Raw genomic sequence first — 25462 nt, 5'->3', positions numbered from 1 at the left:
ATTCAATTCCAGAAAATAGATTTTCAGCACCAACGAAATGAAACTGTCAGTTGATAATTGAGTAACCAATACACAACCCGATATACTGGCCATTAGGACAATTTAGTCTTTTCGAAAAATCGTTGTCAATCGAGACAATGTCACAAATATTCAAGTATCTTCGGTCTTCTCCCACTTTTATATTATCGATATCAATATCAACAGCAATATCAACATCAATATCAACAGCACTATCAATATCAATAATTGAGTAACTAATTCGAAATACTCAACTCGATATAGTGCTAATGGCCAATATAGTCTTTTCGAAAAATCAATATTCAATTGTCTTCGATCTTCTCTCACTTTATTCTGCATCGGTATCAATATCAACATCAATATTAATATCAATATCAATATCGATATCGATATCAATACCTATATCAATATCAATATCATATATCATGGCTTATTCCCGAATTTACAAAGGTCCTGCTGAATCAACACCCACAATATCAATATCAGTATGAATATCATGGCTTATTCCTGAATTTACAAAGGTCCTGCTGAATCAACACCCACAATTTCAAAAACCGTTAGGACTCTTTCACACCTGGAGATTCAAGTCTCCCGCTCCTATACGGGAGCGGTTATCACTCCTACCTACCGCTTTTTTTAGTTCCTGGTTCCTTGAGGACAGTCGTAGAATGGATCACACGCGAGCTGTTGTCATATACCTTCTCTACCGTCGACATAAACCACGATGACAGAAACGTCAACGATCAAGAATGGGATGGATAAAGTTGCGAAATCTATGTTGAGCACCTTGCAGACTTCCACCCAATTGTTTACGACTTCATTTCGGTACTTGAAATGTCGTGACTTTTATCCCAAAGAGCGGGTCGGTTGCAGACATCACTAATTACCAGCTCCACATCGTAATCTGCCACGATTTTACTCCTCGTGTGGAAGTTCCCTCATATGCTTTTGAATTTTGAGGAGGCGACGTAGCTCCCCGGCTCTAGATGCAGGAGACGAGATTTCGTCTCGCGAGACGTGGTGGCTCCCGCTATAATCAATACTTAACAGAAGCATTTCCGACCACTCAGGATCCAACTTTCTTCTCTGGAGATAGTAAACATGTTCGCCCAAGAAATCAGAGCATTATCTAAAATACCATTAAATAAGCATTCATATTGTATTGATCTGATGATAAAGATTTCAGCTTTTTCTATTCCCACACCCTTGATTGTTCTTGTTTTTCACTGCTGGGGTTTCTGCAATCCTTTACAAATCTTATCCAGCTCATTGAGTTGGGAATTGGTTGGTAACTTGAGAAATACCGATAGTACCAAGACTGCTCTTCAGAATTCATCGGTGAAGAAGTGACGAAAATAGTGAAGAATGCTCTCTTCACCATAAGCTTTTTCATAAAAAAAAGTACGGAAAGTTATTCCTTTCCTCACAAATTTTGTCCGACTTCGACATCTCGCCGTAGAACGTACTTCATTGATTCCCGTTGGTTGGTTCTCTAGCTACTCCCAACAACCACGGCATTCGAAATGCGGGTAGCTTCCAAGCGAACCGCGAAGCGAATCCACAGAAATACGTGAGGGCCTTGCAGAACTATCAAATTACCGCAGAACAATTAAAAAAGCGTTGAACGGACTCGGCCAGGGAACACATTCTGGTTATTTGTGTAACCCCCGAAAGTGTCTGCTGGCTCCTCTCTTCGCGGTGGTTTCGACAACACTATAAAAGGCTCAAAAGAGTTCAAATTTTTGAATGGAGAGAATTCACCTTAGTGGGAACAGTTTAAATGATTCAGTTTTGGCGTGTGTATAGCAATTAGAGATAGTTCTTGAGTTCTTGACTTCATTTGTTACAAATGACCTGTAACATAACCACAAATACAATAAGACGCCGAAAAGAACAACTCTACCACACGCTAGTACCTCCAATAGCTCCGCTCAATGATGAATATGAAGGCTGATTAGGTTAGGTTAGCTAAAAGGTGACGTTTGGTTAGGTTAGGTTAGGTTATGTTAGGTTAGGTTAGGTTATGTTAGGTTAGGTTAGGTGGGGGCATAGAGCATCAAAGAGGAATCTCTTCGCAAATGAAGTTAACTTAAAGTTGCTATACGGTGCTCCGGCTCGGGAAAACGTCGTTAATCAAGGTCTCTAGTGCTTACTGAACTATATCGAGATATGGTTCTAGCAGGTTTGTCTCCTAATATAGAAGTGTAGGCTTACGCGGCTGGCGTCAATGTTTTGAATGGTTTCCGGGTTTTGCCGTGGTCTTCCTTGGTTATAATCTTCAAACGGCAGTCATCTTCAGTGGTGTGGTCGAAGTACTCTTCTTGACGTGTCAACTGAAACTGAAGCTCCCTTTTCTGCCGTGTCATTTATAGCGCTAATTTTTTGCGCACTTTCTGTAATGGCGAATTCGGGCGTACTTCCCGCGCAATTTAATTGACTTGGCTTCGTCAGAGCATAAGTAACAATCAGCATGGATACTTAGCCATGCCGCCTTTGATGTGGAAAAGTATCTAGATGCCATTTTGTCTCATTCGTCTCCATGAGAAATAGGAGGATTGTTAAACAGGCAATAGAATAGGTCGACAGTCGGTAGAGGCTATTTTAGAAGACAACATTACCAGAAATTATGTTGATAACACCGAGTAGGGCTGCCGTGTCATTTATAGTGCTGATTTTTCGCGCATTTTCTGTAATGGCGGGTTCGCTGGTACTTTCCGCGCGATTTAGTTAATTTGGCTTCATTTTGGCGCTTTTCAGTGCTGTGTGCCAGATATTTGGTAGATATGTTCTCTCTTCTTTTCTGTTGAAGTTCTCTTGGTGTTTGTGTATTTTTATGCCTTCTAAATGCATTATTGTTGAATGATTGTACGACTTTGCTAGCCTTTCGATATTTTCAAACAGGAAATTGTGTTCCCCGTCGGACAGTTCATATTCAGCGACTGCAGACCTCTCGATCTGTTCCAATCGGCAACTCCGCTTGTGCTCGACAAGGCGGGCACCCATTCTTCTTTTTGTCTGACCGATATAGACTCTACCACAGTTACATGGAACCTGTAATCTCTCGCTGAATTGTGTGGATCTCTGCTGTCTTTCTCTGATCTCAGATATTCCGATATTTTCTTCGTCGGTTTGAAGACGGTGTTAATTTTCTCATCCTTTAGAATTTTCCCGATTCGGTTGGTGACACCTTCTATACATGGCAGGTAGACAAATGTTCATTCATCAACATCAGTCTTCTCATCACATCTAACGACACACATTCTTCGCATTTTCATGGAAAATAATAAATAACACCAATAACATCATTTATATTGGAACACCCAAGGCGCTGAAGCTGGGAAAAAGGGAAAGCACAATTTCTCTTCGCGCAAATCGAACGCGATATTAATATTTCGCGAACAATACAAGGCAAACATTAGAAAAGATGCGAGGGTGGTTAGGGTGGAAGTTTGCTATACAATATTCATTTCGATAATGGAAGTAAATGGAGGAAACGAAATAAAATGAGTTTCCCGTTACAGAGGGTGCGTTTGTTGCGTGCGTTTACAAAGAATAATCCTATTTCAATTGAGATGCAACATATATCGAGACTGGCGAACCGCCACGGCTCCGCACGGGTGCAATTCTCAAACCACCGTATAGAAGTAAACACAAGTAAGTTCACTCTCCACCATATTTAGGTCAAGATTCCCCACCTCGAATTTTATGCTCAGCAAACTTACAGCACAACCGACTGAATATGATGCAATTACCAAGCGAGCCAACTTGGGGCATGGAATATTATTACAGAGTGAGTCGTTGTAAGTGGTGTTATTGTATTTGGGAAAAATGAACGAGCTGTGTGTAGTTGTAATTTGCAGGGTAATGTCGGCATTAATTTTTTTCGATTTCCAATTGACGAAAAAGGGTATGTTTTTCTAGTATTTATTATGTAATACAAAAAAGAAATGAACACATAAAAATCATAAGTAATTTTTTGTGGAGGAAAATCAGTGTTTCATCAACCTTTTTTGGGTATTTTTTACCTTCCACAACCAACATTTCGAAGGCCAAAAAAAATTCAAAGTTATTCCTTTTTATTATTTATTTCTCAACTTCTTCGACATCTGTCGAAGATTTCAATGAACCTTTTGTCGGAGCATCAAAAAAAATTGATTTTCTGAAAGAAATGGAAATATTTTTCAGCAAATTCACTGTGATATCAAAAAAAAGAAAAAAAACGACTGAACAAATGAGATTCATTGAGGGGTGGTAGATAACAATTTCGGCATTTCTGCATCTTTGGGAATACCTACATAGTGCAGGACATTCCTACATATTGACGAGGAATATAAATCAGGACTGTGTGGAAAATTATTTTAGTCAACTGAGAAAAACTTGACACGTGTTTCGATCACCAAGTGATCATCTTCAAAGAGGATGATTAAAAGTAAAATCTACGCGAGCTAACCCTATTTATGCTATATAGATATCCCATACAGGTAAACCATCCAGGTGTACCACCTATACAGGTATACCAACCTAAATTAATTTTACAATTTCCTTATCTATTATTTTACAATATATATTTATCTGTTAAAGCTGTATATAAAACAATTTTCAGCTATATAAAATTAACTTCACAATATTGCCTATCTAAATTTAGTTTTGCAATGCGTCATTTGTAGTAATCAGTAAACCCAACAACATTATTTTAACAAGCTATATAGTATGCTCTTTGGTATAGGTCCGTCATCGTTATTCATAATATTATTGTGTTTACTTATTTCTACACTCTCATAGGCATCTAGTTGCCTGTTGTTGTCTAACTAATCTTAATGAACTGAAGTCTATGGAATGGTTTTGTTGCAAAATATGATGGGCGACTGCTGATTTTTCAGATCTTCCATATTTTAAGTGTGCTATGTATTCCTTATATCTTACTTTAATACATCTTTTGTCTGTCCATAATATTTTGCATCGCAGTTCTTACATTCAATTTCGTAAATTCCAGACTTTTCCGAATTCTCGACTTTGTCTTTTGGACTTCCCAAAAGGCTCTGTAGTGTATGACTTGTTTTTAAAACCACCTTCATACCTAGTTCCTTGAAAATCTTTCCAAAGTTCCTCGTATATTGGTGGTATGGAACTGAGATGTATTTATCTTGGTTTTTGTCCTTTCTGAAAGTCGAGATTTCGTTCATTCTTAACCTAAACTTCTTCTTCCTTATTATGTCATCTACAATACCCCTCGAGAAACCGTTAGTGGCTGCTATTTCCTGTAGTGTACGTCTTTCTTTTATGAACCTGTCATGCGTTAGAGGCAAAGTTAAAAGACGATGCACTAAAAAATACCTCAGGGAATTACTAAAGAAATATAAATTCAATGAATTCGTTTCTCTCACTAATTTGTGTATAAAACCAAATCGGTTCCAGGTAGACGGTTGCTCGTCCAGTAATATTCGTGGTCTATGATAACAAAAGTTTGGGAACCTCTGACTCAAATTATTTGATTTATAGTCAGTTCTCAAGTATACCCACCCACTCGTGTAAACCTTCAATTACATCTCCGCCACTTCGTTTTTTGCCTGCCCACTCGACAATTTCCGATTTCTGGCAGAGCAATCGTGTCGGACATGTAGTGTGGACATTAGAGGGGCCATATAAATGACATAATTTGTCCGCTGCTGCTTCACTGGCGGGTAATTTCCCTGAAAACAGAAATCTGAAGTGACTTCAGCGAGCCGTGGTCAGCAGTCTCTATTTAAATGACCTCTCGACTTCAGCGGGAGTTTGAAAAGGATAATTTTGCCACTTCACAGACTGTTTCTAGCTAAATCGACGATGGAAGTTCCAAATGAGGGCGCTGTACAAAGAATATTTGATGAGATGTGTTACAATGATATGTTTGGTAATGATATTCGTTCATCATGGCTTGCCAGGATGGTGTCTTCAACACCTTAGTCTACCGCAGTCGCGTGATGGGTGTAGAGGTTCCTGACACAAGGTGCAGGGCCTGCCGCGAGGCGCCCGAGACCCTAATGCACTTGCTATCAGCATGTCCAACATATGCGGTCTCGGCCTATATCCATCAACATAACGCGGCCCTTACATTGCTACATTACCATCTACGGCACTCTTACGGTATTGACGAAACACCGGTGTTGCCCTACACTCCGGGGGATATTGAATCCGTTGTGGGGAACGAGAAGTGCCGAATTTATTGGAACTATTCGTTCCCCACCCTCAGGCTCATACAAACTAATAAGCCTGATGTAGTCCTTCTCGACCAGTGGTCATTCTTGATAATGCTGGCGCGCCCTCTCGAATGTATCGGGGCTTCGGGGGACCTGACCAGCGCACACTACGGTGAAAAAATAATAATAATAATAATAATAATAAATGGGCTTTATTCATTGACATACATTGTTTATAAAGAAGAAGTAGATACAAAAATCAATGAAAGGGCGAAGTTCGGCCTAGGCTGTTTTACAACTTAACCTATAGAAATATAAAAAGAATTACCTAGTCTACTTTGATAAGTGAGTAGTTCATGAATCTTTGTAAAACTGAGAAAAAAACAAAGGCTATAAATTTCAAAGTAAATATTAAAAATCTATTTAGCTTAAATAAGATAAAATATATAGCAAAAGCTACACAAAAGTGATACAAAGGGAAAACCATAAGAGCAAGGCATAACATGAATATACTATCTATCCAGAAGACTTCAGATTGTTATCAACTTTTTCTTGAAATTATATATGGAGTAGTGTCTAAATTCACTGGGCAGAGCATTATATTGTTTGATAGAGTTGTAAATAAAACTACGAGAAAAGCAAGCTGTCGAGTGTTTTGGAATAATAAAACTGTGACGGTTTCGTGTCCTCGAATTATTCTGAGATTCGAAAGTTTTATATCTTTCATAAATATTATTTGGCTTTTTCAAATGAGGAATTTATGTGTATTGATGAGTACGTGGAACTGGTAGGTTTTAGCAATCGGTAACCAACCTGACTACTCGAACTTGGGGGATATATGGTAGAATTTTCTCACACCATAAGAAAGACGAATACAATTGTTTTATATTTTTTTAAGCGATTTACATAAAATTGTGACACGCATATTTGAAATAATGCAAGTTCGGCAAGCCGGTATGATTTTAAGATTAGAGAGTAGAGAGAACATCATTCCACCAAGGATTCCAATAATCAGAACAACCATCTTGACAGAGTGATCTGGATAGAGTCTGCGGAGTTCGAAGAGAAAATTTCGATATTTTATCCGTTTTTCCTCCTCTTTTCTGACGATATTCGTCTCGCCAGGAGCTGAAAACTCCATGACAAATATCGTCTTGCTCTGGTGGTCGAGACGGACTACATCAGGCTTATTAACTTGTATGAGCCTGAGGGTGGGGAACGAATAGTTCCAATAAATTCGAAACTTCCCGTTCCCCACGACGGATTTAATATCACCCGGAGCGTAGGGCAACACCGGTGTCTCGTCAATACTGCCGTAGATGGTAATATAGCACTCTTAGGGCCGCGTTATGTCGATGGATATAGACCGCGACCGCATATGCTGGACATGCTGATAGCAAGTGCATTAGGGTCTCGGGCGCCTCGCGGCAGGCCCTGCACCTTGTGTCAGGAACCTCTATACCCATCACGCGACTGCGGTAGACTAAGGTGTTGAAGACACCATCCTGGCAAGCCATGATGAACCCCTCAGTTTCTGACTTCAGCCCACTCGACCTGAGGAAAGCGAAAGTCAGGCGCTTTGATAAGCCAAGGTCTTCAATGTTATTGAAGAAGGCTCAATGCATTGCAGAAGTGAGGTGATCTCTGCGGCTTTTATATGAGCTTTTTGCTGAACGGGTTCCAACTCGGTGACAGAGTTTTGGTCACCTCGTTCAGTGTCGAAAACTAAACCGAGTTCATCAGCTGCTCGGGCAGCTGCCCTGAAGAGAAATGCTCCAATTTCTGCTCTCACATGGTCACGAACCATGCAGAGAAGGGGATCCGACCACCTGACGACTTTACAGGCTATATCCAGTACCATTCTGTCATGTAGACACTCCAAACTCAAAAGTACACGGCCTCCCTGTTGTAGGGGGAAGTACAACCATGGGTCGGACGATTTGGGATGCAAACTCCTATAGAGATACATCATTTTTCGGGTCTTTATGTCGAGTTGATACAGCTCCTCCCGAGTCCACTTCACTACTCCAAACGAGTAGAGTAAGATTGGAACGGCAAGCATATTTGTTGCAGCAACTTTGTTCTTTCCTGACAGTTCCGATGACCAGATCTGTCGATGTTTGTGCTGATACTTGCCGCGGAGAGAGTTCTTCACTGCAGTTACCTCTTGTGAGTGGCGTTGTTCCACCTCGAGGTGAGTATACGCCTCTCCGGCATCCAGATGGTGTAGAATGCTTCCATCTACGAGCTGCACATCTTCCCCGTAGTCCCCGCATCGTCCTTTTTTGAGATGGACCATGGCACATTTGTCTATCCCGAATTTCATACCGATAGCATGCGTGTACTCTTCCACCACCCTCAAGGACTGATGGAGATCCTTCTCTCCAGAAGCATAAAGTTCAAGATCATCCATATAAAACCGATGGGTGACCTTGTGCCTCCGGTTTCCGGGGGTGCCACAGTTATACCCTCGAGTATTTCTGAGCGCAACGTATAATGGCAATAGTGAGATGCAGAAGATAAGAGGACTGAGGGAATCACCCTGAAATACACCCCTACTGAAAGTGACCCACCCTGTTTGGACTCTTACTTGACCAGATGTTATGGTGAAGCGAGTTCGCCAAAGTGGTATCAGTTGTTCAATGCATCTCACTATGTTGTCGGGTACCGCCAGGCATCTGAGCAAATGCAAGATGAGCTCATGCGAAATTGTATCAAATGCCTTACGGTAATCGATCCAGGCCATAGAGAGGTTACGCTTATATTGTATCGAGTCCTGCGTTACACATCTATCCATGAGCGGGTTCTCTTTACATCCAGCGACTCCTCTCTTCGACCCTCTCTGCTCATATATCCGTTCGAACACTCGGTCAACTGCGGTGAGTATTCGTGTGTATAAGATGCTTGTAAACAGCTTATAACACGAATTCAAGCATGTTATCGGTCTGTAATTTTATTACTATTACATTTTATTACTGTATTATTATTATTATGTTTACAGCAATAGTAGACGAAACGTCGGACATAAAAACCTGCAGATCACGGCCAAAAAACCCGGAAAGTAGCTTTCACACAGAAAAGTTGTTTCCCACGTATATTTTCATGGCTATTCAACAATCACTATCTCCTACAACCGACCGTGGAGTTTATTTAATCAACTTCCAATCACTGAAAACGACGTTCCAGAATTCTGCTCGAGAGATTTGAACTCAACAACGAAATAGCCTGTTCAAAAAACTACAGACTTCCTCCACTCTTGGGAATCCACTGTACCAAGCCGGCAATCGGATACAAAAAAAATCATCGTCTTTCGAGACGGATGAGGTTCATCTCCACCGGCGGAAGAGTAAATCTATTTAGCTAATTCAAGCGAGATTGGACTGGCTTGTCTTTTGAATAGGATGGATTCTGCTCGTCGAGACGTATTGCTTTGTGTCTGGAAACGACGTAGTCTGTCTTCCGTCCGAGGGTGTTTCGTGCAGGTTTATTCCTTTGTATTTATCAGGTATCCATTCAATTCGGATCTACGGGATTATAAATTAGGGCTTTTGATAACTGAAAGGATAGACCGAAGTGGGTTAGCAACTCCCCTAGCCTCTGTTTCCTAATGTTGAAAAGTAGTAAATACTTATTATAAATGCAACGGAGTGCTCTGGCAGAATTTTGTGGTCTCGTTACGCTGGTATAGGCGCACAGCTGGTATAGGCGGGTTTATGATACTTCACCGGATCCACCCTAATTTTGTTTCGCAAACGAGACGGAAACAACAGATTTTATAAGCGTTCGGGTCAATTTCTACCTGCAGTGGCGTGCATTAGGTTGTTCAATTGAATATACTTGTTGAAACTAATTACTTTTTCGTTTATTTATGCACAATTGAAAATATATACTTTTTTTTGTACCTTGGGAGCTGTCTGACTTGTCCATTCAGTCCAAGTCTCCAGAAAACACTGCAGCCTCTTGGGCTTATTGCGTTTATCCTCTCATCTTCTCATGACACCCATTCCATCAGTCTCAGAGATGTTCCTCATATTCTTCTGGGCGTAGTTTTGTACATCCATATATAGCCTGCCTCCTGTGATTCAGTGCCTCACATTCGCATAAGATGTGTAGAGCTGCTCCTATCCCTTCGTTGCATAACCTGCAGCTGAGGTCTCCGTTGTACAGCCCCATTTTATTCAGGTGTCCTCTAAGCGAACAATGACCGTTTAGTAACCCTGTAAATATTCTTTTCTCGGACGGTTCCCTAATGAAGGTTCTACTGTGTTTGTTGCCAGGTACTTTTGTCCAGTACTCTGTGTGCTTCTTATTGGTCCATGTCCCAATCTGGTTTCTTACCAATGATTTTGGTACCCCCAGGACCTATATATGTACAGTACAAAGTTTGTACATATATAGGTCCTGAACTGAATTTGTTCCTGTTTGCAATTTCATTCAATGGCATTCCCAGATCAGTTTTGATGTCGCCTTCGCGTTTGTCAGAGCCTCTAGTGTGCTCTTGCTGTCTGTAAAATATTGATCCGCTCATTTCTTTGAGGTCTCAATTTAATGAGCCGGTCGCCTGCTTCATCTTTGGCCACCAGACCAGAGATGCGTATGTTATCATGGGTTTAACCACCATCGTGTATAGCGGGTGTTTTTTATAGAGGTATAGAACTTTAAGTTGGCATTACTTTTCAAGATGGCGACCGATTTAACAGATGTCAAGTGATTTATTCTTAGTTTGGTTTGGCAATTCATCATGAATAGACTCACGCCTGAACAACGCTTGCAAATAGTGCAATTTTATTTTGAAAATAATGGTTCTGTGCGGAAAACGTATCGCGCACTACGTCCATTTTATCGTCGACAAAATCGTCCATCAGAGCAGTTAATTCGATTAACCATGGAACGTTTTCGCACCACGTTTACTCTTATTGATAACTCGCATCCCCAGAGACGCCGTACGGTGCGTACAGAAGAAGCTCTTGCTGCTGTACAGTGTAGCATTGAGGAAGACCCGGAGGAGTCCATCCGCCATCGAGCACAGGAATTGGATCTGTGTCCATCCACTTTATGGAAGATTTTGCGGAAGGATCTTGGTTTGCGTGCTTACAAAATCGAACTCGTGCAAGAATTGAAGCCAAACGATCATCAAGTAAGGCGTAGATTCGTCGAATGGGCCCAAAAGGAGATTACCGTTGTTCCCAATTTTCATAAGCAAATTTTGTTTAGCGATGAAGCGCACTTCTGGTTGAATGGCTACGTCAACAAACAAAACTGTCGCATTTGGAGTAAAGGTAATCCTCAAGTGTATGTCAAAACACCGTTACATCCACAAAAACTGACTGTTTGGTGCGCTTTATGGGCTTGTGGAATCATTGGTCCGTACTTTTTCAAAAACGATGGTGGCCAGAACGTTACAGTCAATGGTGATCGGTATAGAGCCATGATTACTAACTTTTTCATTCCTGAATTGAATAACCATGATGTCCGGGAGATGTGGTTTCAAAAAGACGATGCAACATGCCACACAGCTCGTGCCATAATAAATTTATTGAAAGACACGTTTGGTGACCGCCTAATTTCACGTTTTGGACCTGTGAATTGGCCTCCAAGATCTTGTGATTTAACACCGCTAGACTACTTTCTGTGGGGCTATGTAAAGTCATTGGTCTATGCGGATAAGCCACAAACGCTTGACCATTTGGAAGACAACATTCGCCGTGTTATTGCCGATATACGGCCACAAATGTTGGAAAAAGTAATCGAAAATTGGACGTCCAGATTGGACTACATCCGCGCCAGCCATGGCGGTCATATGCCAGAAATCATATTTAAAATGTAATGCCACAAGATTATCTTTCGGATAAATAAAATTCATGTCAATCGAATAATCCATCGTTGTTTTATTGCAACTTAAAGTTCTATACCTCTATAAAAAACACGCTTTACCATGTCTGGTTGTAGCCCCCATGTTTTTCCATAGTGGCGTCTGGCAAGCATCAATGCTACCTCCGCTTTCCTCTTTATCCTGTCCAAGTGTTGGTTTCAGGTCAGTTTGGAATCTAGGATTACTCCTAGATATTTAACCTCCCCCGACCCTTGTATTTCTTCACCTCGAAGTTTTAGAGGTCCGAGACCCTCCGTTTCAGTCCTCTTGGTGACTGCTACTATGGTCGATTTGGCTAAGCTTATGTTAAGCCCTTCTTCTTCGGCCCATCTTGTTATAATATTCAGGATCTGCTGCATGCATCCCTTCGCTACATTATTGTATTTACCCTGGACTAAGATGACTAAGTCGTCTGCATAGCCCAGTGCTTTATACCCATTGTGGTCCAAGAGACATAATAGTTGTCCATTATAAGGTTCCCTAACAGAGAGGATAGAACCCCCCTGAGGACAGCCCCTTGCTACCCGTACATAATAATAAATAGATATGCTTCGTCGAGCGTTATGATTGAAGGTTCTACAATTTCCTCAACTAATTGGTCAGCCTTTCACGTATCCCCTTCTTTTATAACATTCATTACATTTTCTCCATTTTCCGGAATCGATATTTTTTTTGACTACTTGAAGAGTATCTCGACATACTTTATTTTGAATAACGTGTTTCTTCTTTTGCCTCTATATATTTCATGAAACGACTTTAATATTATACACAATAGTTCTTTTTTATTAACACGCTTTGATTAGCTTCACCTGTATGTATGTATATTTGTTTGTTTGTTCGCTTGGGATCTTTACTTGACAGAATTATCGAAATTATTGCTTGATCTATTCGCGGGCAGATGGCGCTGTACTTAACCTTCTTGATATACGACATGATTACTTGATCTATTCGCGAGCAGATGACGCTGTACGTAACCTAGTTCGTTATTGTTGTAAGCTTACTTAAAAAAATATTTTAACTTTTTAGTTAGATGTTCTTCAAAAGCGTGTTTTTTAGTTTTTTAAACTGTGTTTATTCAACCATATATTCATCTTATTATATGCTTTTAGTCGCTTTTCTCCATGTATTAGTCGGCGTAAGGTTCTACTGTCACAATTTTTGTTTCTAAAAACGGGGACGATACCAATCCAAAAAACTTTTTGTATTTCTTGATCAGTTACTACGTTAAAATCTAATCACCTCGAATTTGAAATGAGTTAATAACTCCTGGAAGAACTACATCGTTTCTTATTCAATTCTCAATTGTGAACTCATATTTCATTAACATTTTAATCTTTCCCGAATCAACCAGGAGTTACAAGAGAACCTTCAACCGAGAAAACAACCATCCACGAGGGTTATTCAGGAGAATCTTCCCAATTACAGTTTCAGAGGCTTGCTTGGCAATTAACAGAATGTAATTAGCACCCTGTTCAGTGACTCTCAGTGAGATTTATGAGGATCAAACTATTTGATAGGTATGCACCCCCTCGTTTCACTTCCCTCGGTATATCAAGTTGGAAGCAGAAGTAGAAACGAATTACTAGTGGAAAACATCATTGGACAGCATGATATATGGGGAAATGCTCAATAAAACGACGTAAAATTAGCACAAAAAAGTTAAAATTCAAGATTACCAATCTACTACTTCGAAAATGATGATTTGGATGACAGTCTTGAGACCGAACAGTTCAGATCCCAAAAAGTTTTAACCGTAATCACATCTATCAAAAAAACTTCAATTCCCGCCTAAATGCCGATAATCGCCCTCAGATTTAAAATCTAATTTCTCCCATTTCCTCACCCCTTTTCACAAATTCGCCCGAAATCACGTATCAATCACGGCGTCAAGTATCCCTCAGGATCGATCGAAAATTTCACCAGGTTTCGCCTGAAATTGAATTTAGGGAACAGGGAATAATTTAGCTTCGTTTCGCCCTTATTACTGAATGAATGTAATACGGGGAATAAACGGACTCGGTTTCCCTTTTAATGATCAGGGATAATGCGGGATTCCGAAGTACGAACAAGTTGCTGAAGCCGATACGGTTTTTTTGCTGCAGTTTCCGTACTTGATACTTTTGTGATAGACCAGTTCACTATTTCAAAAACGTGTTCATTTTTGCTACTATCGATAGAAATACGTTAGAAAGCTCACTGAAGCTTGGAACAGTATTCCAAACTTTTGAGAAGCAGCCTTTGCAATTCCAGCAACATGATTGTGCCAAGACATATTAGTGTCCATTTTAATCCCCATCAAACTTATAGAAGCAGGAAGCGGATATATCTGTCCTGGGTTTTTGTGGCGTTGAATTGAACGTGGTTACTTTCACCCCAATTCAAAATCACCTCTAGAACCGTATCAAGATATAATAATATATTATATACAGTGTGTAACAACGAAAACTTAACAGAGCCGTTTTTGCAAATAAAAAGTAAGATTTTTAAAAAAAAGCTCGGACACGTCGATTTATAATTGAAGGGGGACACCTTTCAGACTAATCAGATTTTTTGTAGTACGCACCCCCTCGGAGGGGTGCGTCCGACGACCCTTATTTAGATAGGGAAAGTAGGTCGTGTGGCACCTTGTTTTGAAGGTCTTTTGAATACCTTTACATCTCTGTTAAAAGAATTTTTGTAACGATTAGTTTTCGAGATAATTTGAAGATTTAAAGGTATTTTTATTGAGTTCAACTCTTTTCAAAATAAATCAAATTGTTTTTAAGGTACAATTTACGCTCAGAACTTTCATAAAAAAATAAATTTTTGCTTTTAATGGCAACCTGCTAATACGTGTCCATTTGATTTCGTAAAAATGTAAAAATTATTTGTTTATTACGGGGAGATTTTTTCGGGGGATGGAGTTGGTTACCATCCTTACATTTTAGGTAAATTGAGTGGCACCTCCTTATGAAGGTTGCCTTTTGACGTGGATATTTTATGCTTCTGATAAAAAGTGAATCATACTAAAAACTTTCCTACACAACGAATACAACCTGCTGATTTCCTTGAATGCTGATGACACAGAAAAGTTTAAAAAACTGTTTCAGGGTTAATAAATCCCAATAATTGTTTTTAAAGCACACACAAAAAAGTAACACCTAATAAGGGTAACTCACACAGGAAATTTAGAGTAAATGTTCAAAATGTGCGCCATTTTGCTCCATGCAACAATAAAGATTTTGTTCCAATTTTGCTCTTACATTATTCAACATCTCAGCAGTTATAGCTTGGCATTCATCAATAATTCTACGACGTAATTCATCCAAATTGGCTGGCTGTGTAGCATAAACTTTAGACTTTAAATATCCCCCAAAAAGTAGTCCAGTGGTGTTGAATCTGGTGATCGTGCTGGCCATTCAATTGGACCTCTTCTGCCAATCCATTGTCCTTCAAAATGATTATTCAAAAAATTTCGAACCTGCTGGGCATAACGTGGTGGTGCACCGTCTTGTTGGAAATGGATAAATGTATCTTGACATCTTGGATCCTGTTCAATTATTTCAACTATACGAGGTTGTATTGCCTCTTCAAGAAGTTGTAAATAGGAGTCACCGGTTAAATTTACATTTATAAAAATGGACCTATAATATGATTGCCTAATATTCCGGCCCAAACATTCAACTTTTGGGGATGTTGGGTATGTATTTCTGCGTATTGTCTTAGGTTTTCATCTGACCAATAACGGCAATTGTGACGGTTCACGCAACCATTTAAATAAAATGAGCTTTCGTCCGAAAAACAGATTTTATAAAGCAGCTCGGGATTTTGCATTAATATCTCACTCATGCCCTCACAAAACTCCTGTCTTCCGTTAAAATCACCCTCATTGAGTTCATGAACAAGTTTAATTTTGTAAGGATGGAATTTGTGGTTTTTAAGGATTCCCCATGCGCTCATAAGGCTTATTCCGGCCATTGCTGATAAACCTCTGGTACTTAACCTGGGATTGGCGATGACTTGACCAATCACTCCAATCGCATTATCATCATTCACTACCCTTCTCTGAACATTTCTTTTCTTATTTAAAACCGAACCTGTCTCCCTGAATTATGTGACCAAATCCAAAACGTGATTTCTGCTTAGGTGTTTACCAGAGTTTTGCTCGTTAAATAAAATTGATGTTCTATTAGCATTTTGGTCGTTACCAAAAAATAAAGCAATAACTGAAACCCTTCCAGCAGTAGTGTATGGCATTTTTAAACAAATAACAATACACGACCCGTTTAAACAAAACAATTGAACGATGTACTGATGAAAACTGGAAGAAGAGGAGTGGGTATTGATTTAAAAAAGGGATTTTATTTAACAAAAAACTGATAAGAGGAACTGCTCGCAAAATTTTTTATTTAAGCATACGAGTGGTCTGTCTAATGTATTATAAACATAGCAATTTTAACTTCAAATTATCTCGAAAACTAATCGTTACAAAAATTTTCTTTTAACAGAGATGTAAAGGTATTCGAAAGACCTTAAAACAAGGTGCCACTCGACCTACTTTCCCTATCTAAATAAGGGTCGTCGGACGCACCCCTCCGAGGGGGTGCGTACTACAAAAAATCTGATTAGTCTGAAAGGTGTCCCCCTTTAATTGGAAATCGACGTATCCGAGCTTTTTTTTAAAATCTTACTTTTTATATTCAAAAACGGATCTGTTAAGTTTTCGTTGTTACACACTGTACATTGTTACAGCATGATACGTGGAGGATCGTTCATAGATAGTGCTATCAAGATTCGGAATGTCAAAATTATTGTTAAATCTAAGGTTCCTTGAATATATCTGATGTCTGGGAAAGAGTTTCTTTACCAAATAAGTGGCTTGTTGTTTTTTTATCAGCTTGTGAATGAAACAGGCGAAATGCAATTCTTTTCTGTTTTACATTTTTAACCAATTCAATTGATTAACTGAAGGGGTCATATAATCTCTGTAATTCAAGCTGAATATAAGTCTAATGCAGGTGTTCTGTACTTTCTGAATTTTTGCAGAACTTATGAAATCGATACAAGGGCCATAGACGACATCGCAATAATTGAACATAGATAGAATCAGTACGTCTGGAAGGGTAATTTTTAGAGACCTACTAAGATACTGTCTGTTTGAATACAGATGTTTCAGAGTACCGTACGACTTCTGAATGAGATTATTGACTTGATAAACAGATCTGAAGTCCCAAGCATTTTATTTTGTCAGTCAATTCCACAGAATCGTCATTAATATACAAACCGATATTATCTTGCGAACAACCAGACTGTATAAACAAGAAGGTGAAAAAAATCAGTATAGTTTCGCTGCGGTTTCAAGGATGTTTCGATATTCGATACTCTGCAAATTAGCCCCTCGCAGCAAAACATGGATAATGTAGACCAGATTGAGAAGGGATACAGTTCGATAATGAGGTTTGGAGCTAGGCAACGCGACGCCGAAATCAAAGTTCTTGCTGTTTAACGGAAAACATCGTTTCCGTGGGGGAAGCTACATGAATTACTTGTCATCCGACAGGAAGAAAATACAATGTTTAGCCTCTTTCCAGGCGCGAAATATACGTCATCATTTCGTGACACGTAATTTTTTTCGCAGCTGTGACGTTCCAGTTTTACGCGAGATGAATTTTCCTCATTTATTTTATATTTTCACTTCTTTAAAATCAAAAAAGTTCTTCATATGAAGCATGCTTGGAGGAAAAATTAGTAACTCTGAAATTAAGTTGAAGATTTTACCAACTGGTCGGTGACACTCATCAATATAACTTTTCAAAATGGAAACTAATGCTGTGAGCTTTTATCTGTTGGAATTTTTTCTCATCTCACGACAGTTACTGTTTGTATCCTGCTTGATTTGCAACATCGATCTTTAGCTATCAAATGACAACGCATAATGGTTAAAATCATTATGGCTGGCATGATAGTCTGGAAAACGCACTGTCTAGTCCCTTTGCTACTCTCCTTTTCATACCAACTTTTCTCTAGGTATGCAGATGTGTCCTCAATACCCAAGAAAGGAGCTCAAAGTGTCTTCATGTTCTTGTAAGCGTATTCTGCGTTTAATCTGACCCGGCCTAAAACCGGACTCGATGCAAAGGTCTGTTAGCCAGATATAACACCTGGGCTAAAACTCCCGGGCCTCGCTGGGAGCCAAATCTGGCAAACACGGTGGTTTTGTAGCAATTTGAAGTTCAATTCATATATTTTTGCCATTATTTGATTGACTTGTGACACGGAGCGTTGCCTTGCCATGTGCGGTGGTTTCTTTGCAATTTCGACCTTCAAACGCTCCAGTGTAATGTAAAATATCATTAAATTTCAACAACTTTCTCTTGAAGTTAAGTACTAAGTGAAAAAGCGCTAAATGCAATCAGACCAGCGTCATCTTTGTGTTAGACTCTATACTTTCAGCCCATATAGTATGTTTCTGATATGATTGCCAAGTCTTTAATGTAAGGGAAATGAGACTGATGGTTATTTGCTGAATCATGTCCAATTCACTCAGTTTTCCAGAGGAAGATGGTCCCTATTAGTCTCTGTACTGTAACAGTATGCTTAGATTCTCGGTTAGTTTTCAGATCAACACTCTCCACAGCACTGGAATGAAAGAAGAGAAAGCATAGAACGACCTACATGGTTACCAGATTTGTAGCCCCTCGATATCTTTTTGCGAGAAAAACTGAAAAATAAAATCTATAACGAATAGCCTCTCCAGAAGATTTGTGTCAAATAATTTCGTCAAAAGGATCAATCAATCATCTGATACAAACAAACGTTTCATTATGTCAAAACAATCAGGCGAACGGAGTAATTCAAAATGATGTCGTCAATATAAAAAGTATGATCGATTGAAATGAACCAATCTGAAATGGAAAACTAAATACGCCCTCTCAAATACAGAAAATCCTGTTTGCAATAATTCACTGGTTTTAAATTGAATTGGACATTATCTTTTTGCCCTGAAGTATAGATGATTAATGCGTCTACAATCTATATTGTTTCGGTTCGGAAAGATCTATTGACACGAAAATATTGGAATGGTTTGCGAACTTTCCAGGATATAAGGTGGACACAGCATAAAAATAAAACAAACGTATCTGTTTTGATGGTTGCGAAGGGTTATTAGAATACTTATACTTGATTTAGAAGCAATAAAAATATCCATATTCTTAAAAAACACATTTAACTTCAACATTTCAAGAAAGTGTAAAGAAGGATGATTTATATTTGTGACCCACTTCTCTTGCTTGTTTACAAACAATTGAAATGCTTATTTGCTTATGCATAAGCATAAATAATTATGATTCCGAGCGCTTTTTTAATTTCCCCCAACTGCCGAAGACTGATAGGCGACAAGGGGGCTCAGCGATGAAGCCCTTAGAAGACCTGAGCGGCGAGGCGAAGTCCCAAGGGGACCCAAGTCCACGTTCTTATTTTTGAATCTCTCCTATACTCATTCATCCTCTACTCATACTCATAAATAGAGCATACAACTCTCCAAGATGAGGTTCTTAGGTTCAAGGTAGCGAAAGATTGCCTCCAAGGTGGAGTATTATCACTTCTTCTGCGGTCACTACCGAAGAACAATTTGCTTGATTGATCTGCAAGCTTATCCGGATGACCCCGAATGAATCTATTCTATACTCATAAACAGAACAGCTATAACAACGCTTCAAGTACAGATTCTTAGGTTGACGGTCCCCAAAGATTCTCCCAAGAGTGGCATACTACTCTTTCTTCTATGATCACTTCTGATGGACAGTTTGCGTCATAGCTAGGTAGATCTGCAAAGTAATTCAGATGAGCTTAACATCTTGGCACGGACCATGTCGAAATGGGAAGATATTCTCCAAAGATATGTACTCGTAGTTGGTGTTGGAGGGAGCAGACAGTTGTGAACCGCTGCAGAACTGTTAGAGTTTGCTTTACCAAGAAGAGATATATAGATAATTCAACCACACTTTCCTTCCATTCTTCTTCCATTTCTCTGCGGATACATTCAGCAATATCATCGATAAAGATTTTGAATAACATATGCTGTGACACCTCCAACTCTCGCATGTTGGTCTAGAGCGCTTGAGAAACTACTAAACAATATTACAGCTGAGTTAGAGAAACAAAATAATTTCAATTTGATATTGTGATCTACCCGATCAAAAGCTTTGGAAAAATCAGTATACACTACATCCATTTGCCCTTTACTTTCCAAAACATTCAATATTGCTTCACCTTCTCTTTTTTTTTCAGAAACGTGGCACTCGATGACCTACTGTTGCAACGAAGATGCCTGCAATTCCGGAGTCGTAGCATCATCATCGTGGCGTCTGATCCTACTGGCGCTCAGCGCGCTGATACCTGCCATCGTTGTGGCTCATTGAGGTCTGCGCAGCCTTTGAGGAGTTAACCAAGGGAACCATCAGGGGACACCGAAGAATATTTCCAACTAGCATGGTCCTCGACGATATTCTAAATTGTTTTCTATGTATAGTCTTCCTCGATCACTATTCTTTCCTGGAGGGTGTTTGACACTCACAGAAGTTGATTCGAAACCACTAGGCAAATCTATTTGAGATGAGGTTATTTTTCATCGTTCTTTCTGATGAAATTCATGGTGATCACAAATTTTGGGCATCCAATTTCGCATGGTTAGTGTCAAAATCACTGGAAACGAGAAGCCTTCTCGAACTGAAGCATGTATGTCTTATTCTTTGGTCAATCTGTCAAAATTTACTCCATTTTCTGCTACAACTTGATTATTTAAAGGTACCTTCCTCTTGTTCAAAAGAATCAAAGTCAGAATCAGAAATGACGATACATGATTCTTGAACACAAATGAAAATGCACTCTAGAACAGATTTCTAATGTTTGTCTCGCTCTGTAGGATGAAAGATCAGAAGTATTGAAGGTGCTAAATTTGAACCTTGGTGAACACCTTGACATTGAGTTTGACCTGCATCATATGCTATGAACTTTGTTCTTTCTATTAGATATTCGCTGGGAGAGTGAATTATTGGATATGACGAAATCACTTTGCCCGCGGTCGTTTACATTTTTAACAGAAAAAGCTACCTGAACAAACTAAAGCTAATTCTTATACATTGTTTTGAAAAAAATTACAGGAACTACAACTTATAATTTTTATTACTTCTTTCTTCTTTTTCATCATCGTCTTCCGACCGCTGTAACATTTCAAAGTCTTCTTCTTTATCGTCTTCAACGACATTTGTCTCTAGCACTTATGAAATGCTATTCATGTGGCAAGTGTTTTCTAAATTATCTAATCCAATTTTCTTCGCAAAATGTTCCACAGAATCTGCATCAGAACCATTTTTCAAGCTGCAATCAATCCTTCCAAGTGATAAAGGGTTTCGTACAGGAATCAAGTAGGCTCTTACTCCATGAAGCTCTTCCACTGAAAGGGAACCAGAACCACGAGGACTGCAGCTCATATTTGGGGGGCAAAAATGACCTAAGTCCATTGACCGCACTAAAAAAGAAGAAGGTGGATCAATCACTTGCGAATTAACCTTGATAGGAGACTGATGAATATACACGTATCTCGGCTTGTTTCGAAAAGATTTTAGTTTCGTAGGAACTGAAATGGGGGCAATGCATGATTTCATCAAAATTATGTGAAAGAGGAATAGTCCAAGGAAGGAAGCAGAGTTACCACGAATAGCAATACTATTTTTTTCTATAAAGAAAAAGGTAGAACGCTTCCTTCCGAGTTCATGAACGAATAACAGAGACTCCGGGCCATTAACACCAAAAGTTTCAACCGCTACGTGATGGAACAGATAGTTGTTACCAAGATTTTGGTATTTTTTCGTTTTAATTATTCGGCAGACAATGCTGCAGTTCCAGCAGACTTCGAACTTTCGGCTAGATGGGTGGCTGCGACCGTATCAAGCAAGTTTTCCGTATTTCTATGGTATGAGAGACATACATCTGGTCGTTTATCATAGTCTCGACTGGTACCCAAGGAAGGGTTCCAGAATTGCAGGAACATCCGCTGATACCATAGCCCGTTTCAATATGTCGTTCACCTGGTGATGTCGAGATGTATGTCCTGCACTTCTCCTGCAACTCAAACCATGCGTACCTTTCTTATCAACTACACTAGTGTAGTTGATAAGAAAGTATGAGGCACAAGTATGAGGCACACGAATAGATACACCCATCCTAAGTCTTACTACTATTCTGAAACATTCATCGTTTAATAGTGTTCCAAGAGATGCAATAGGTAAAGCATTCACCAAGAACCCGAATCCTTGATTACTGCTGCTTTCAGACGTACATTATCGTATACACTTGTATATTTCAGAAGTTTATCATTTATAATGTTAAAGACTTTTTTTTCGTGGTGTGCGGTCGCTTGCTTCATCTTTGGCCACCAGAACAGAGATGCGTATGTTATCATGGGTTTAACCACCATCGTGTATAGCCAATATACCATGTCTGGTTTTAGCCCCATGTTTTTCCATAGGTGCGTCTGGGAGCATCAGTGCTACCTCCGCTTTCCTCTTTATCCTGTCCAAGTGTTGGTTCCAGGTCAGTTTGGAATCTAGGATTTCTCCCAGATATTTAACCTCCCCGACACTTGTATTTCTTCACCTCGAAGTTTTAGAGGTCCGAGACCCTCCGTTTTAGTCCTCTTGGTGATTCTACTATGGTCGATTTGGATGGGTTTATGTTAAGCCCTTCTCCTCGGTCTATCTTGTTATGTTGTAATGCTAAGAATACTTATCAAAACTTCTGGAAGACCTTCGACCTTAGATTTTGATAGTTGCGTACACCCTACCTCATATATATCCTGAGACAAGTTTCAGGAGTTAACAGCTAATTTTGACCAAGATGACTGAACCATTAATGCAATCGATCCCATCAAATAACTTCTGACACCCTCCCGCACACATGCACACACTAACTGAACTCCATCTAATCCCCTCCCCTCGTAATTAATGTGTCGCGTTGTTACAACTGTTCTGCGAACAATTCTAACTCCCAGAAACATTGTTGTCGCCCCAACCAAGATAGTTTCATATCGGCTAACAAGTTTACTAGATTCCGTCAGTCTTCGTTGATACTCTAACAGAACTTCCCCCCGAGGAAGTTGGATTGTGGAGCCCATTAGCCAAGTTTTGCTTCGTCCCCCGTAACCGAATATTAATTACTGAGGCGCGATAAATTCCGAAAGTGTGTCTTCTGAATAGGAACATCTGTGGCGATGGGGGAATACACAATTTCTGGCACATTTGCATGTTTATCACTGATCTGTGTGTGTGCGAGAGCAGAGTTATTTTTGTTACACCTCGACTGGTGGTGTGATAAGAAAATTTTCATCCAGAAGTACCAGGAAAATTAGCATTTCAGCTCCGGAACAACGACCGCAGGTTCACAAACTTCATTTTACTTCCGGGAATTGAAATGAAAGGTCACTGAGGGACATTCCTGAAATTTGGCATGGGCAATAAAGAGAGATTCTGTATCTCTGTATCTGTAGAGTAGGGAGGGTGAGTGTAGGTCCAGAGAACTTAGCCACATGTGAGCGATTTTACATCCTCCCGAGGAGTTGTCCTCCTAGGTCATCGTCCATCCTGTCCTTTTCAGGAAGGTGCACAGCTCACTAGGAGACATCTTCTTTGTATCGGCAGGTGTAGTCGAAGACTATAACTTCGGACACTCGCATAAGACATGCCTGACAGTTTCATCTTCTTGTTCACACATCCTGCATAGAGGTATGTCTACTAGCCCCATAATATGGAGGTGTTTCCTTAGTTGACAGTGACCAGTCAGAAAACCTACTGTTAAGCATAGGGTTTTCCTGGTCATCGCCAGATATTTCTTCGGCGCCAGCTTCCCAGGGTCACGCATCTCTTTAGGGATTGAGCGTGGGTGTAACATTTGGCTAGTTCCGCTATTGTCGAAATCATCAGGCCGTTCCTTGGCTAAAGAGGCGGCAGTGCGATTACTTATACTCCTGGCGTGCCCTTTAAACCATCTCAGGATGATGTTATTATCTACCGAGGCTTTGGTAGAGTGGTGACACTCCAGTACTAGCCTTGAGGTAACACGTTATCTGTTCAAGGCTAATAGAGCTTGTCTACTATCAGTGCAGATCGTTATGTTTTTGCAAGAAATTCCTTTCCTGGTTATTTCTTTTGTGATAAGAGAGATTAGATCGATCAATGTTATTTCCATTCGTCGCAGTAATGAAACATCCAAGAAAAATCCTCGATAAAAAGCTCACATGAAACCGTCACTTGGAAAAGCTTTTGCAAAAGCCTCCACAACTGAACGAAATGAAATTATAAAGCTACACTATATATGACGAAGAATCTGTGACAAATATACCCACTGGATATACGTAATGTTTATCAGACCAATGATCAAGGTAGCACTTCAGTGTACATGACCATCAAGACCAAACCATCGGTTGCCATGGGAAACTGTTTCTTCATATATTTCTGCAGAAAGACTAAATGAGCAAATATTGTTATTAAGAAACGAGTAGCGGGGCCCCGTACTGGGCCCTGTAAGACCCCTAGCACAATTCTCCCCAACTCATACACAGTGTCATCCCTAAAGTATGCACCATATGGGAAACTTATTTATTATGGGTTTTTCGACAAAAAGTTATTTTTCATAAAAGTTTGTGCATCCCCTAAAGCTGAACATGCACCAACAAAATACAGGGAAACACACGTAATATACGAGGAGCCTTCAAATATTTGATTTTGAGACGAGAGTAAAGTACTCTTATTTTGGAAAATCTTAGGAAATGTTATTTAGAATAGTTGTTCAGCGTTAAAAAATACATCTGGATTGAAAGTCATGGCCATATGTGTGGAGTTTTATTTTTTTTTCCCATTTTTTAAATAAAGACTACGAAAAAAAAAATTATAAAACAATTAATAAATAGCATCCTATATACGACGGTTCATTTATATTACGAATTACACTATAGTGTTAACCAGGCTTAAATTTATTCAAGAGTAAAATAATTTTCGAAGTTTTTGGTGCAGTTATTTTTTATTTTTTGTAAACACCGAAAATTACTCAAATTTATACAGTATTGTAACAAAAACTTAATATTTGTTTGAAGGTGATTGACAATGTTTCATGATGAATTTCACTAGTTCGGACTTCCATTGTCTACTATATAAAATGATTTGAAATCCCTGAAACAACTAAAAAAGAAGAATTAAAAATGAGATAGCTGAAAATAATAATTATATTAACCAAATAAACCTGAAATGAAATAATAGTGAAATAAAATACAAGTAAAAATAGAACAATTGAATAAAGAAATGAAAAAAGAAAGAAAATAAAAAGTGAAGAGATTCCAAGTCACGTTAGTTCACGACGTTTCGAT

The 25462-nt window shown here is 39.3% G+C and overlaps 1 protein-coding gene across 1 annotated transcript in view; it reads left to right on the top strand.

Moving 5' to 3' along the window:
* LOC141482374 (uncharacterized) overlaps positions 1 to 25053 on the top strand; it is a 139190-nt gene extending 114137 nt beyond the window's left edge. The window contains exon 3 of the mRNA XM_074175493.1: positions 20335 to 25053. Within this exon, the coding sequence (XP_074031594.1) occupies positions 20335 to 20465 (131 nt within the window). The 3' untranslated portion in view covers positions 20466 to 25053. The remainder of the gene's footprint in view (positions 1 to 20334) is intronic.
* The last annotated feature ends 409 nt before the right edge of the window (positions 25054 to 25462 follow it).

Source organism: Leptinotarsa decemlineata, unplaced genomic scaffold (assembly GCF_025532065.1).
Source record: "Leptinotarsa decemlineata unplaced genomic scaffold, Ldec_3_MD MMD2_tig00001064_RagTag_RagTag, whole genome shotgun sequence".
In the NCBI taxonomy this organism is placed as follows: domain Eukaryota; kingdom Metazoa; phylum Arthropoda; class Insecta; order Coleoptera; family Chrysomelidae; genus Leptinotarsa; species Leptinotarsa decemlineata.
The sequence above is the reverse complement of the archived record's forward strand: the minus strand, read 5'-3'. Positions and strand labels throughout refer to the sequence as shown.